The 17246-nt window shown below is 34.8% G+C and overlaps 1 protein-coding gene across 1 annotated transcript; it reads right to left on the bottom strand.

The window, feature by feature from the left end:
- Window positions 1-1824: 1824 nt before the first annotated feature.
- On the bottom strand, window positions 1825-12536 carry LOC306988873 (uncharacterized protein). The gene is made up of 6 exons (XM_079594049.1): window positions 11940-12536; window positions 11811-11846; window positions 9751-9874; window positions 6197-6279; window positions 2379-2465; window positions 1825-1954 (listed from the first exon to the last, which is right to left on the bottom strand). Exons 1-5 carry the CDS (start codon window positions 11983-11985, stop codon window positions 2419-2421), a joined length of 336 nt encoding a protein of 111 aa, XP_079450175.1. The 5' UTR covers window positions 11986-12536; the 3' UTR covers window positions 1825-1954; window positions 2379-2418.
- Between the last annotated feature and the right edge of the window lie 4710 nt (window positions 12537-17246).

Below are 17246 nucleotides of genomic sequence, written 5' to 3'. Positions count from 1 at the left end.
ATGATAAATATTTGACAGGAATTATCACTCAAAGTCTTCTGCTAAGTGTGGAAGAGTAAAATAAGGGATATTGTGCGCATGACTGCCCTCCCAGAGCCAACGGGACGCATCTTTAAATAAGGACTGCAGTTTTTCATGTATATTTGCACAATTATTTTTGCCAGGCAAGCAGGAGCTAGGCGCTAACACGCTGATTAGCATTTAAAAGAGCCCCATTTTTCATATCCGCCGGCTCCAGCCCCTTTGACTGCAATTGAACTCGCGGACCCGACGCTGTTCAATTATGGCTGTAAATACCGTCCAGGACAAAAGGCAGAAATGAGACTGTCTTGTGAGGAAAAGGGGAACCTTTGAAACAACTGAAAGGCCTTTAATAACGCGAGCCGGCGCTCGAAACCAAATGAATCACGGGCCAAACAAGCTGACAAACTCTCACAGAACTTCTGCATGCATCGGGAGGCGTTTAGACTTTAACTCGACAGAGATAGCAGAGAATCTGAGGGGAAATTAACGTTCGGTTTGGAAAGGTCAGAGTCGTGCGTCAGCAGAATCGCTAACCGTCCACGAAGAAGATCGTCGTAGAAGTTGAGAAAATGAGAATGAGAAAACAAGTTGACAACTAATGGACAACTGCTAATAAACTTAAAGGGGGGGTATAATGCCCTTTTCACAAGATGTAAAATAAGTATTTGATGTCTCCAGAGTGTGTGTATGTGAAGTTTTAGCTCAAAACACCCCACAGATATTTTTATATAGCATGTTAAAGTCACTTTTTGAGGGCGAGCAAAAACACACAGTTTTTGTGTCTGTCCCTTTAAATGCAAATGAGCTGCTGCTCCCGGTGCAGGGGGCGGAGCTTCAAGAGCTTGTGTGTGTGTGTGTGTGTGTGTGTGTGTTGATTTTAATATGATTTTAATAATAAAATAAATAAAATTAAATACAATTAAATAAATAATAATTCAATAAATGCAATAAATTAAGAATTAAATGATAAATATATAATTTAGCTTCAATGTGGCTGTCAGGACGTATTAATATTATTAGTATGTTATTTATTCAATATATACATACACACACACACACAAAATACACATACACACACACACACACACACACACACACATATATATATATATATATATATAAAGTTTTGAGTTAATAATTAAATAATTAAATAAATAAATAACAGTTGTACAAATAAGTATTTAAAGTATTTAAGTTTAAAAAATAATTATATTAATTATACATTGTCATTTATTTATTTCAATAATTAATTAAAATTATTATTAATGTAATGTGACTATTAAATTAATAATTAAATTCAATTATTTTAATAATAAATACAATCATTAATAATAATAATAATGATAAAAATAGAAATCGAACAGAATTGTATATTTACTTATAAAAAAAAAAATTGTTGAGCAGTGATTTCTGGAGACACTTTTGAGCAATGATTTAAAATAAATCAATGCTACTGTATATGGTATTTATTTATTACAGTTATATTTTATTATATTGATTAATTTCAAAAACTGCTCTTTCATAAAGAAACCGAGAGTTTACCGGCATCACATCACATTTATTTACTGTATATCCATGGAGTTTTATTCTATTCTGATACTAAAAATGGCGATGTTGCCGTGCCAGCAGGAGATGCAATGATCACGCTGAATATTTCTCAAGCTTTGACATCTAATATTTCCAACCCATCTTGTCCAGACGTCTCACTGACTAAATATCTGAGTGACACGCTGAAGATAAATGGGTGATCAAATGAAAGGAAAAACGCTCTCATTAATTCAGTGGGAAATCGACACCTGAGCGAGATTGATGGTCATGTGACCTTTGGCGCCGCCGCAGGGTTTCCCAGTCGAACCAGCAGGATCCAGATGATGATATTTCTGTATGCAAATCACTGTTTGTGTAGCGGGAATGACATCTGACGATAAACCTGGAGAAAAGAAGGAAAATCCAGAAGAAAACTGTAAAATGTTCCATTAGTACAGAACCGGCTAGACATATCATAATCCTATAATCAATGACAAACTGTTCAAATACAAAGATAACATATTTCTGATGGGAAAATGATGAAAGCTACTCTGCTAATCAGAAGTCATTCATACACAAGGGTACTTCTGAATTGTAGTTTTCATGCAATAGAGACACAAATGTGTTTATTAGGCTATTTATTATGTTTCAGCTGATTTGTCTTGTTCTCCTTAAAGTGGGAGAACACAAAAACACAGTCTAGGGTTCGTTTGAGCGAATTATCGCCATTAACATTAAGAAAACGGATGGAAATTCAAAGGGCGAATCAATCATTTGCACTTTCATTACGCACACTATAATAAAGGGAAATCAATTTCAATCCATACCTCAATCTAAGCAGACAGTAGCGATGACCTTTCACCCTCACTATTGTGTCGCAACGACCTTCAACTGGCCTAATTTCCCATGAGCCTCTGGAAACATCAACAGCTCACCTGATCACATTGCTTTATGCTTTGGGTTTCAATATTTCTAGAGACATAGTTAGGTGGAAATGAAGCACAAAACATTTTTTGTGCTTCTCAAATGTAGCATTTTGGATAGGAATAACCTAAAATAAAACATATGTACACATTTCCTAATACAAAAAGTTATTAATAATCATATTTACAATTTATAATAATAACAATGATTACTCATACAATTATTAAATAATTATGTATGCGTTTATTTCAAAAGAAGCATGTCATTATTGTTTTAAAGATAACTCATAACTTAGAAAAACTTAGAAACTTAGTTTACTTTTAAAGAAAAAAGTAAAAGTTTAAGTAAACTTAGAAACTTAAAAGTGTAGCTTTTAAAGTAAAAAGTTAGTTCATGTACATTTTTAAAACTTAGAAGTTTCGTTTTTAAAGTAAAAAGTAAGTTTATGTAAAGTAAGTTTAAAGTAAAAGTTTATATAATCTAAAACAGAAGTTTAATTTTAAGTAAAAATACATTTAAAGTTTAAAGTAAATGTTTATGCAAACTAAAACTTAGAAACTTAGAAGTTTACTTTTAAAGTAAAAGTTTAAGTAAACATTTTAAAACTTAGAAACTTAGAAGTAAAAGTTTAAAGTAAATGTTTATGCAAACTAAAACTTAGAAACTTAGAAGTTTACTTTTAAAGTAAAAGTTTGAGTAAACATTTTAAAACTTAGAAACTTAGAAGTAAAAGTTTAAAGTATATGTTTATGTGAACTAAAACTTAGAAGTTTACTTTTTCTTCCAAATGAATTAACTTTTACTTTAAAAGTAAACTTCTAAGTTTTAGTTCACATAAACATTTACTTTAAACTTTTACTTCTAAGTTTCTAAGTTTTAAAATGTTTATTCAAACTTTTACTTTAAAAGTAAACTTCTAAGTTTCTTTTAAAGTAAAGGTTTAAGTACACTTTTTTAAAACTTAGAAACTTAAAAGTTTATATAATATAAAAGTATAAAACTAAGAAGTTTACTTTTAAAGTAAAAGTAAAGTAAAAATTTAAAGTAAAAGTTTGTGTAAACTGTTTAAAAAGTTTTAAATTTAACAGTTGGAAATTTATGAATGTTGTACATGTTTCGAAAATGTTATGAAAATCCTGGAAGATGGAAGTGTTTGTGGAACCTTTAGATTAATAATGACATAAATTAAATAAATGAATAATAAATAAATGTAGCTTCAATGTAGCTGTCAGGTTGTATAATTATTAAAATTATGTAACTTATTTAAATAATAAGTTAATATATACGTCTCAAATGTTTCGGCAAGATTAAATATGCCTTGGACGTGGTTGGATGTGATTATGAAACTTATAAATCAATGCAATGGTACTGTTAAAGTTATAACAAAAATGTTATAACAAAAATGTTGTTATGTATGCTAAAAAAAACATTTTACGGAAACATAATAAGATGGTTTGGTTATAATAAGTGTGAGATTTTTGTCACTGTGATGAGCAGAAATCCTTTTATTCAAAAAGCTCAAATTGCACAGAAAATATGAGTCCCGTCATGTAATTACAGGCCAAAAAACTGTAACTGCTCTACACGACCCTCTGTGTGTCTCTCTCTCTCGGTTTCTTCTCTGAAGAATTAATGAGACGATTCATCATCCATTCACACCGATGCCCTTCCAGCTGCCCAAAAGCACAGCGCACGCTCCCTAAAACCAGCTTTTCAACTCTAATTGTTTTTGTCCTCAAAAGAGCAGCACTTAGGGAATCTCTAAAGATGACCATTAAAGAGTCTGTCTCTGGACTTTCCCAGAAGCCCTTGCTGCATACACAGCACTTGACGATAGATAGATAGATAGATAGATAGATAGATAGATAGATAGATAGATAGATAGATAGATAGATAGATAGATAGATAGATAGATAGATAGATAGATAGATAGATAGATAGATAGATAGATTGATAGATGGATAGATGGATAGATAGATGGATAGATGGATGGATGGATAAATGGATGGATGGATGGATGGATAAATGGATGGATGGATGGATGGATGGATAAATGGATGGATGGATAAATGGATGGATAAATGGATGGATGGATAAATGGATGGATGGATGGATGGATGGATAAATGGATGGATGGATGGATAAATGGATGGATGGATGGATGGATGGATGAATGGATGGATGGATGGATAAATGGATGGATGGATGGATGGATGGATAAATGGATGGATGGATAAATGGATGGATGGATGGATAAATGGATAAATGGATGGATGGATGGATGGATGGATGGATGGATAAATGGATGGATGGATGGATAAATGGATGGATGGATATAGATAGATAGATAGATAGATAGATAGATAGATAGATAGATAGATAGATAGATAGCCGAGGCAAAATTACCTATTTTCATTTAGTTTAACTTGATATACAAAAATAAACTAAAACTGAAATAAAAAAAATACTAAAACCTATATATATACACATTTAATGAAAAAAATTTATTAATGTTTTGAGTCAAATATTTGGAATAATTGGATATTTTAATGGTTTTGAACAAAGTAATTTATGTTTACCGAAGATGCATTTATTTGATTAAAAAAAAAATCAATAAAATTTAAAAATGTTCTGTATTATACACATTTTTACAATATTTTTCATCAAATAAATGCAGCTTTGGTAAACATAAGTGACTTATTTCAAAAACATTAAAATATCCAATTATTCCAAACATTTGACTCCAAACATGAATCAGTCATTCTTAATTTATTTGTTTATTCTTTTTTTTAATGTGTATACATAGTTTTTTTCTTTCTTTCAGGTTTAGTTATTGTAGTATGTCGAGTTAAAGTAAATAAAGATGTTGCCTTGGCGGCATTTTAATCTATATTTAAAAAAAAGTTTCAGTTAACTATAGTAACCATGTACATATGTGTGTGTGTGTGTGTGTGTGTGTGTGTGTGTGTGTGTGTGTGTGTGTGTGTGTGTGTGTGTGTGTGTGTGTGTGTGTGTGTGTGTGTGTGTGTGTGTGTGTGTGTGTGTGTGTGTGTGTGTGTGTGAGTGTGTGTGTGTGTTATGGCTGTTAAACGATTAATCGCGATTAATCACATCCAAAATAAAAGTTTGTGTTTACATAATAAATGTGTGTGGACTATATATAATTATTTTGTATATATAAATACACACACGAGCATGTATATATTTAAGATATTTTTTAAATTTATATATAAATCTATATACAGTATATACATGCAAATATTTCTTAAATATATACCGGTACAAGCATGTGTGTGTATTTATAAATAAAAAAGTATTATACACAGTACACACACATTTATTATGTAAACACAAACTTTTATTTTGGATGCGATTAACCACGATTAATCGTTTAACAGCCCTAACATATATACATATATATATATATATATATATATATATATATATATATATATATATATATATATATATAGGGTGCAGTTTTGGGCCAGAGACGACGTGAGTAACACAGAAAAAAAAGAGCAGAAAACGCTCTCGGCAGCATCAATACTCTCCTGTGTGTGCGGATCCACTAGCATGACGACACAAAGAGCTTTTTTTCAAACACCACAATAAAAGGCCCAGTTGATCAGACCATGACATTCTCGTCTTTTATGTGTCTGGGCTGCATTAGTCCGGTTATTATGAAACGTCTTTGTACGCACCAACAAATTTCATTTACCACTTTCCCAAACCAGTCTTGGTGTCCAAACCGGGGCGTCATGCAACTGTCTTTGTTGTTGTTTTTTGGCAGTTTGTGGTGCCCTAGATGAGATTAGATGAGAAATAAACAAAGATTTAAAAATTAAACAAATAAATAAAATACATTTAAAAAAATATCTAAAAAAAAAGTGTCTTGATTTTTTTATACCCCAAAAATAATGTGTAAAAAAAAAGTTTTGAACTTTTGAATCAGTAAATTTTCTGAATTAATCATTAAAAAAGTTAGACTCAAAAGAACATGAGGTTTATGAATTCTCTCCCATAGATTAATGGCGACTAAAATTTAGCTCGGTTCATCACAAATCATCGCTAATCTTTGACTCACTGATGCTTTTCTGGAGCTCCAGTTCTCGTCCAATGGTAATTAAAAAATAAAAAGCCTCCAAAAACACCGGTTGGAGTTATTCAGGGACTGAAACGTGTGTAAACCACGACCTAAAGTTTAGTTTTGGGTGAACAATCCCTTTAATTGTCAAATATAGAAATTTGCATTGGTAATTTGGCTCCGGTAGTCAAGCGTTCCTGAATCAGTTAATTTAGTAAATTAATAATTTAGAGCGGATTCATCAAAAAGTTCAACTCTTTTAAGTATTTTTATTAAATATTGACTTACATTTTGGTCGGTTCCTCACACATACAGTAGCTAAACTTTGACTTATGAATATGATAAACTGTGTGGACACTTTCATTATAATTTTATGATGCTTTTCAGAAGCTCCAGTTCCCGTCCATCAGTTCATTTTGTGAATAAATCATTAAAAAAGATTCGACTCAAAAGAACGATGTGTTCATGAATATTTTTAGTAAATAACTACTTAAATGGTGGTCGGTTCCTCACACATAGCTAACGTTGGACTTATGAATATGATATACTGTGTGGACACTTTTATTATAGTTTAATGATGCTTTCAGAAGCTCCCGCCCAACGGACAACAGTCTCTAAAAACTCGAAGGAAGTGTAAAGCATGGTCCAACTTAATTTTTTGAGTGATTTGTATCTTTAAATGTGAAAGATAGAAACGTCCACTGGCTCTGGAAGTGTCCATGACGAAGCCGGGAAGCTTGGCTCCGGACATCTGTCGGCTCGTATGGCGTTTAGCTCTGATTCATTTCTCCGGGGCTCTTGGCCGGTCGGGGTCGGTGGAGAACGCATCAGATTCATCATCGTCGCAGACGTGGATAATGCTTTAACGGGAGATTGTTTTAAGTTCTCCAGCTGGAGAAAAGCCCCAGGCCTTCCTCCACGTAATGGGAAGATTACAAAGACACAGCAGCAGATCTGTGTGTTGTTCCCCATCAGACATGTCAGCGGCAGAAAACACACTCCAGCTTGTCCTACTTTTGGCTTTCGCAACTTCAGACTGTTGGCCGTATTGTTTTATTAATTGAGGTCCGTCACACACACACACACACACACACACACACAGTCAGCGGACGCTAGAAAGGTCACTGTTCACTTTCACACTGATCTTCTCGTACGATCACGTCTGTGTGTATTTATCGGCCTATTGTATTAAATACAATATTTTTATTAAATTATTATGTATTTACCGGTCTCCATCAGACTAGTTAAATGAAGACCTTTTAATAAGATGGTTAAAAATGTATTTATTATATATTATTATTTACTAAAATTATTAATTATAGTAATAAATTATTATTTTACTTTAACAATTACTATTCAAATAAATATTTGTTTAGATTATACTTATGTCAGTTAACTAATTAATATCAATTACTATTATTAATAACACAAATTTGTATTATTATTATAATTTAATTATTAATCATAATTAATAATTTAATATAAAATAAACTCTTTTTTTAAATAACTTATTTTATAGAGGACAAAACTATTTAAAAACATTAAAAATTAAAATAATAATTACTATTACTACTATTAGTTGTAAGTTATACTAATAATAATAATAATAATAATATTTCTGTTATTATCATTATTATAAAATTTCTACGTCCAGAAAAACCAAGTTTCCTGTAAATATCTACAGTATGCCATTATTAAACCGTATTAATAGCCAACTTTTACTTATTAGCTCAGCAAGATACATTTTAAGATTTGTTTGGCCAGAAAGAGAAAAGCGAGCATAGAAGAACAGAATATTTATGCTAACATATCTCATATTATGCTAATAAATAAAGTGTCCCTTGCAGCAATGCTGAGCATGTTTCGGGTTTCCTCAAAGGTCTGTTTATCATCATTCAGACTTAAAAGCGCTCGTCTCTGAGGGTCTTTCCCGCCTCTTTAAAAACATGTCATCCTCAGCTGATCCCAGGACAGGGCGAAGGTCGACTCGGGCTTTAACAGAGACACTTAGCAGGTCGCTAGTCTGATCAGAGAGCAGCATCTGCGAGCATCATTTATCAACCCCAGCATGAAGCCGTCAAGATCCACTTACCCGTCCCGCACACGTCACGCTCAAGACACGGGAACACCACAGAGAAACCGGCCTCATGCTGTTGTTTGGTTGTGTTATGGCTTCGGGCGACGAGAGAACTCGGCGTTTGTGCAACATCTTGAAGCGTTTGAAGCCCAGAATGCAATGCAACTCTCCAAAGAGAAAGCCAGGCTGACTGACGATCCTTCAACTAACACATAAAACATTCAAACATTTCGCTTCAAGACCCAGAATTCATGTCAAGTGGTGAAAAAAGCACATAAAAAGAAAGCCTTATGTTAGCATCTAGCTAACTCGGCTAGCTTTTACCATTTGAGTCGACGCACAATCTTCGACAACGAATGAAAAGGAAAATGTATCTTCACTTTACTTCAAGTTAATATGTTATTCATAAGTTATATCGTTTCTAGACCCAGAATTCATGTCAAAGTAGTGAAAAAAGTGTTTAAAAAGAAAGCCTTATGTTAGCATTTAGCTAACTTGGCTAGCTTTTACCATTTGAGTCGACGCACAATCTTCGACAACGAATGAAAAGGAAAATGTATCTTCACTTTACTTCAAGTTAATATGTTATTCATAAGTTATATCGTTTCAAGACCCAGAATTCAGAAAAACATTTAAAAAGAAAGCCTTAAGTTAGCATCTAGCTAACTCGGCTAGCTTTTACCATTTGAGTTGACGCACAATCTTTGACATCGACAACAATTTTACATATATTTAAGCAGATTGAACACAATCAAATTAAGTTAGGGCAAAATGGCAGTTGGCGTCACACTATACCGCCACCCTCTGGATGTAAGAAGTTTTTACTTAACATAAATGGTTTGTGTTTAGACAACGCATTAGGATTTTGTACTGTTAGGTTGAGACATAATTACGTGGATCTTAATAGAAAAAAAACATTTCAAGTCAACAAACACAATTATTATAAGTAAACTAAATATAAATAAATGATCTAAAGTGCACAACCTTCCTAGTTAATTTTTTTGTGTGTGTGTAGTTGTGTTGTGGACTCTGCTATTATTTTACATTTAGAACGAGACAGTTATCGCCCTTGGTTTGAACCTTATAAATACGATAAGCATTTGTCTCTTACCAGACTGACGTTCGCAGCTCATTGCGAAGACTTCCGGCTGGTTCTGGAGAGAGAAAGAGCAGCTGCTGGAAGTCAAGCTGGTAACTGGCCAAAGTCTTTGTCTCACCCACGTCAAATCTGTGGACTGGAGCCGAAGACAGATCCAGTGAGTCAACGGCTCGTCTTCAGACCCACTGCATCCAGCCAGAACCACGTCCAGCATGTGCTGGGAAACTTCTGCAAGTCTGTCTGGCCATCAGCGATCGGGTCACGAGGTCAACCTGAACTCAGTCGCATGAAAACGGGCCTTTCCAGGGGTCTCGTTTCTAAACACGTGTCTAATCATACGAAATGTCAACTTACATTCATTGGCTTGCATGTTGAAACACGTGAAAATTTGCTCCTAAATTCATCTTGCTTTATTAATCACAAATCGATTAAATCTAGAAATGTTTTTCTAATTGAATACCATTTTTCATCCAATCCATAAGGGAATATTCTTGTGTAATTGAGGTCACAAATTTATGCATTCATTCAGCCATTTAAAGCTGCAGTCCATCGTTTTTCCTCTTTGTCGCCATCTCTGTTAGAAATCTGCAATTGCAGTTATTCGCGGAATTATTAACTGTGCGTGGTGGGTAGTAAATCGGCATGAAACAGCGCGGATGAACACAATGTATTGAGGCTGCCGCGTCGCTACTGTCATATGCAATCTCAGAGTATACTTTTTGAAAGTGTCAACATTAGAATTTTCATCGGAAAATGTCATCTGAACAAGTAAGTAACATTCACTTTTGTTCTGACCAAATTCGGGGGTGGGGGGAAGCATTGCAGTAGCTATATCACGCTGATTAAATCTAACGATTGCTTATATCACGTCAAAACGTGAACAATATATTTTTTCTGTAGCCACTCTGAAGTCCGAAGTCTTTGGGTTTTACAACTGGCGAATCTCCAGTTGTCACTGGTGATTGTCGCTTTAAACTTTCGGGATCCGCCATACCAAGTGCTAAGCTAAATCTCCTCCATCATCCCCACACGCTAGCCGGGGACTCCTTCTCTATGTGTACAGAAGTGACGTAATGACGCAAAGACATGCTCGAAATTCCCGCGGAAATCCACCAGTACCACTGGAATTAAAATCATTATTACAAGCTTACCGTTTTGAATCGAGGTAAGGCAAGCAGGTCGTTTTGAACACTGGCTGGTTACGTTTTTTTTTTCAAAAATGTCTTTTTTTATATTTTTAAACCTAAAAAAGTGCCGGACTGCAGCTTTAAATTATTGAAATTATTCAGCCCAAAATTATTTATTTAATAATTGAATAATAATAATAAATGATTTAAAACATTTAAAAATTTATATTTTTTTTATTAATTAATGTTGAGCTGCATTATCATCATAGCATCATATATATATATATATATATACGTAAATTGTAGTAATTTAATAATCATCTTACAAATTTATATATAACTTACTATTTATATGTAAAACTGTTTTATTGTAATCTTTAAAAAATATTATTAATAATAATTTTATTTATTTTTTGAATAAATTTGTAGGCTAATTTATTAACATTCAGCTGCATCGTCGTCATCATACCACTGAATATATTTAAATTTGAAATTATTCAGCCCAAAATTATTTATAATAATAATAAATGATAAGACATTTTTTAAAAATACATTTGTTATTAATTAACGTTGAGCTGCATCGTCATCATATAGCCATCATACCACTGATTATATATATATACTGTAAATATATTATACATAAATTGTAGTAATTTAATAATCATCTTACACATTTATATATAACTTAGGCCTACTATTTATTTGTAAAACTGTTTTAATCTTTATTAATAATAATGATTTTTTTATTTGAATACATTTGTAATTTATTAACGTTCAGCTGCATCGTCCTCATCATATCACTGAATATATTTTAAAAATAATAATAATAATTTAATAAAGCAAAACAAGTATTTTTAAATGTTCACGAGACTAAAATGTTCTTGTGTTCTTAAAGCTGACTCTGTCTGTTTTTGAGCAGTCTTTCACACTGTGAGAAAAGCTTACCTTTCAAACAGCTTTCGTATTTCCCAGTGAGCTCTCCTGTGGAAGCATAAATATTCTTTTCAAACGGAAAGCTATAGGCTACATGAGAGAAAAGAGGGAATATAATGGGAACGGCGCTTTGCGACTCACGGTCCTCGGCATCAAAAGATTCCTCGGCGGGAAAACGCGCGCGCATATCCCTGAGGTAAAGCCAATCTATGGAGGAAACTCCGTCAGGAATTAAACATTCATGTTCTGGAAAAGATCTGACGAGCTTAGACGTATCCTAAAGCTTCCAGGATGCAGTTTCACATTGTTCAAACTATAGGCTACGCTTTGAAAACACGAGAGCTCGGCTATCAGGACAGATGCAAGCAGCGTAAAAGCTTTTTTTATGTTATTGTTTCGGGTTTCAAAAACTAGCGCCAATGCCAAAACCGGCTTCACTTCACCGTTTACCTTTCATTTCACCACTGTGGCCATTAACAAGTTATAGTCAAATGAAAGAAGTAGAAACCAGATTCAAATCACGTAGCCTACATTTCCTGTCAGAAACTGTGGTCTGGCGGTTAGCGCATTTGCTATGCTAACACATTGAGATGTGGTTTCAAAAAGTCACGGAAAGCTTGAAAATATCAGGGAACTTAGAATATTGGGAAAAGAATCGTTGAACATTTCTATAGTAAATATAAATGGCTAGAGTGGATTAGCATAGCACATGTGGATCTCTGAGCTGCTGCTGTGAGTGAGTGGAGGCGGGGCTAATTTGCATATTTATAGAACCGCGAATACTAAATAAGGCAAGGGTGTCGAGTTACATTCAAGATAATTTAAGGCATGAAGAAATAGTTTTTTCTTTTAAATTTGTCATTTTGGGAGTTTTAAGGGATAAAATGATTGACTACATCTGCAGGGGGACTTGTAGTGTGTGGGACAGTGTGTGTGTGTGTGTGTGGGGGGGGGGGTGCTAATACAATGCAATATCAGATATGTACAATAAAAATGGTTGAAATAAATAAAATTACAATAATGTATCGACATAGACCTCATGTGAGTTTCATTATTACGTCTACTACTTACAATACATTGTTAGTCCCAAGATTCTTCCAACGCTATCTCACGACCAATTCGTACGATTTGTCTAAACCCCAGTGATGGGAAGGTTTAGGGGCGGGGGGGTCATTTGTACGAATTGTGCACCTCATAAAAAAATTACGATTTAGCAAAAAAAATTCGAATTCACCCCGTAAAATACTTACGAATTGCCGTGAGATTGGGTTGGATTCTTCACATTAGTGGATAAATACATATGGTATTTAACCCTTGATCTTAACGAGTTGTGTGTCAGTGAGAAACATGGCGGAATACAATAATACTTGAAGGTATTTAGCAGTGATAGTGTCAGGCTTTTCTATTTACAGCGAAGCTAATTGCCTGCACATACATAATATGATGACATTATAATATAACAATATAATATAATATGATAAAGTTCGCAGTGGCTTCATACAAAAAAGCAAAAACCCAGAACTAGAGTTTAAGAGCCTTGCTGTATTTGTATTTTTGTGTAATAACTTTTTTTGTGTAAAGTAGCTACACCGCCATCTTACTCCGATGAAAATGACTTGAACACACCAATAGATCCACCATTGCAGCTTGTATTCCCTAATGGTCTGGGTGGTAGGACTTTTGCTAAGCGTGCCGGAGGGTCTGGGTTCTAATCCGCCCTCGTATAGTTTTTTTTTTTTTTTAAATCCTCATTGAAATTAAAGATGTTCATTAATGATTGTATCTTAAGAGCAGGGACACTTTTGTGTGCATTTTTGTGATTTCGCCGGAAATAATAGAATCTGCAATGGCATTAAGACTTAACCTTAACACTCTTAAACATCTTAAATACATCTTCTAAATGTCTATATGACATCTAACATAAAACGTCATAGAGATGTATTGCATTCTGAAACAAGAACAAATGTGGGCGGGGCTTGATTTTCTCCATGGGGAATTGATTGGCTGGTTGGCTGGTTGTGGTTTGCTATTGGTGGATCTCATGTGAGTGACAGGTTGCACCGCCCTCGTCATCAGAGAATATATTAGTATTCTGAAGTTATTCTGATTCAAGATTATGAGGCACATGAATTTAACACAATAATGTGCACTGTTTTCCTTCTCACATGTTATATATTTAAGATTAGCTACCGGACAGACTCAGAATCCAAGAATACCAAAAAACATGTTAAGCTCCTCAATAGCGCGAGATGACAAGACGAGGTGGCGGCTTCTATTTTAGCACAGGAGCTTTGAGAAGTGAAACGTGTAAATACAAACAATAACAAGCGTGTCAGCAAGGCGAGTGGGCGTGCCGGTCTCCAGAGCATTAGCAGCTAATACTAGCGACTAGCGGGTTTATATTTAGACTCAGTGTGAAAGAGCCACCGGGTGGGTGTTGATATTCACACCAGTCGCTTTATTCCCATCGAGCCGAGGTGTCGAGACGGGCTACTTCTCCTCCAGCTTTGTGACATTAAACGCGGCCTAGCGTTTTGATACAGTTCGCTTTCATGCCACAACAGAGAGAGAGACTGAAGACAAAGCCACACGCCGCTCATTCATGGCTAATTAGGAAACGCTTTACCTCGCAATAAACACTGAATATCGGTGTCGTTCTGCTGAGCTGATGATGCTGCAGACTTTCCCTCTGTATCCGAGCAGCTCAACGTAAATTAACAACCCCATAATAGTAAATAACAAATGTGTTTAGCCCTTATGCGGTGTTGAAAACCCGGTAACACCTTTTGTGTTCCCGATCTTTTAAAAAAAATAGCTCTTTATGCTATATTATCAGCAAATTTGTCAACCTGTTTTGCTTCATTTAATTGTAGGCATTTAAATGTAAAAAAATATTTATAATTATTTTTGGATAAATGTGTCAATAGTCAACAAAATATATCACACTTAGAGTGTTTTAATGTTTAACCAGGAAGTTTGTTTTGAAATGCTTTTATTTTGTAGAAAATTAAACAGCCACACTTGTGGTGATAAAAGACTGGTCTATTAAAAATAGCTTATAAATCACTCGTCATCGCCATTATTATCAACAAAAATTGGATTCAATCTTTTTGTCAACTTGTTTTCCTTCAGTTAGGACAGGTTTTGTATTTAGTTTTGGAACTGATTGATCGTAGGCTTCAATCTAAAATATAAAAAATAAATTTTGATTTTTTCAGCGGAAGAGTTGGACTGTTGCTAAGGCATCGCTAGGAGGGTTAAACGTCAGTATTTATTTGCTGCTTGTTCTGTCAATGGGAATTCGTAAAAAGTGAGAGCGCACTCTTTAATGTCGCCGTTATGGCTGTCACGTGGTTCATGTAAGCCCCAATAGCTCCAAAACATGTTCTTCTATGGGACAGACAGCAGCGATTGCATTATTGAACGGTAAATATAAAATAAAACACACACCCAAGTACTTTTTCAGCTGTTATTGCATTATTGCATTTAGTTAATGTCATGTTTTGCATTTGGACAGGCAACGAAATACTGTATATTTCTTAGATACGTTTTAGGCTATATTTTTGGAGGGAAAAGCTTTCATGTTCGCATGGGTAGTAGCACTGGCTTTAGCGGCTCTAACTTAACTTTTCCATATCATTCATCTGATGACGGACGTCTCATGATATTTATTTTAGCACAACTTGACAATTCAAAAGAGGTCGATATTTCATTAACTTACGTTGGAACAACTCAACGTTTGGCATTCACCACTCAAACTCAGCCAACACGTCACTAATGAAAAGTTAGTATATCCCAAAAATGCAATTAAATAAAAGTTGCTATAAAGGTGGTAGCGATTCATTACCGAACTAGTTAGATGCTACCTTCACAGCTGGCGGAGTCGCGCTAACTAGCAAGCAAGCAGGCAATGCTAGACAATCGGTTGAAACAACCAAGATAAAATATAAATAATTACGCTGTGCATGTACAAATGAAGACCAGTATAAGCATCGCAAAGGGCCTCTGATACAATGTAGACACTTGACAATTCAAAAGAGGTCGATATTTCAGCAAGTTATCTCTGGAACAACTCGACGCGCTGCAATGTAAGTGAATGGGGTCCAACGCACAAATGACAGTGTTTGGAACTAATGCGATCTTCAAATCCCGGAAGTAGGCGTTTAAAAGCGCCGCCATTTTTTACAACGGAGGTCTATGGGAGTGTCGCAACTCTTTCTCTCTATGGCTCTGGTCTACGGCAAATGGTGCGGAACGAGTTATAATTGCGAAGCACGCAAGCAGCACTAATAAACCATCTTTTCTTTGATGATGTCTCAGTAACACAAGCACAACTCAAGCATGTACGATGGGAAAGAACCACATTTGCTTTCCTGTGTCAAGCATGTTTCTGTCCTGCTGGACTGGGATTTGATAAACCCTAAACGGTCATCTCTTTATTTCACTGTAGCGCCATGCATTGAATCGAGCGTCTTTACGGTGCGCATACTCAATGGCTGAGTTCATATCCTTATGTGAACTCAAATCAATAATCCGAGATTCAGCTCCATCTCGCGCCGGTTTTAAACAGACCGCGAGCGCTACGCTGCATTAGCAGATCGACAAGAGAAACAAAGCCGTCTTCTCACAGGTCCTGTCCTCGTCTTAAACACATCCCCGTCTAAAGCCTTCCAGACAGAATCAATATCCTCCTCCTCCTCACACCTGAGTCATTAAAACCATCAGTGAGGAAAGTCATCGCGGGACATCTGGACGTTATCAGCACATCCGCCGCTAATCGCACATTTGGTAGGCCTCCAGACCGGCCGAGATGTTTGATAAAGTGACCCTTTATGATGAAATATGGCGCAGTGGTTATGATCGGCCTCGCCGCACTGCAGTCGGGATTCAAGCTTTCTGAAGTCATTAATTGGAAAGAGGCAGGGCTGGAAATTAATAAGGGCTCAGGGCAAAAATAATTTATGACAAAGTGGGGCCAAAAAAAAAAATGCTGTAGTACTGAATTCCTCTGCTGTTTTTCTTTTGTTGTTGTTGATGTTTTTTTTTTACTTACAACATTTAGATTATATTATATGCCTAATTATAAATTATTGAATTCAAAAGGCCATTTTGGTCTTTTATAATAATTAATTATAGAGCGTCAGAAAATAATTTACTAACAGACAGAGAAAGAAAGAAAGAAAGAACATTAGAAAGAAAGAAAGAAAGAAAGAACATTAGAAAGAACATTAGAAAGAAAGAAAGAAAGAAAGAAAGAAAGAAAGAAAGAAAGAAAGAAAGAAAGAAAGAAAGAAAGAAAGAAAGAAAGAAAGAAAGAAAGAAAGAACATTAGAAAGAAAGAACGAGCAACAACAGAAAGTCAAGTCACCTTCATTTATATAGCGCAATAGAGATATATAGATATATAGATATTCTTCAGACAGACAGACATTCTTCAGACAGACAGAC

This window comes from Phoxinus phoxinus (genome assembly GCF_949152265.1).
Source record: "Phoxinus phoxinus genome assembly, chromosome: 20".
Classification (NCBI taxonomy): domain Eukaryota; kingdom Metazoa; phylum Chordata; class Actinopteri; order Cypriniformes; family Leuciscidae; genus Phoxinus; species Phoxinus phoxinus.
The sequence above is the reverse complement of the archived record's forward strand: the minus strand, read 5'-3'. Positions and strand labels throughout refer to the sequence as shown.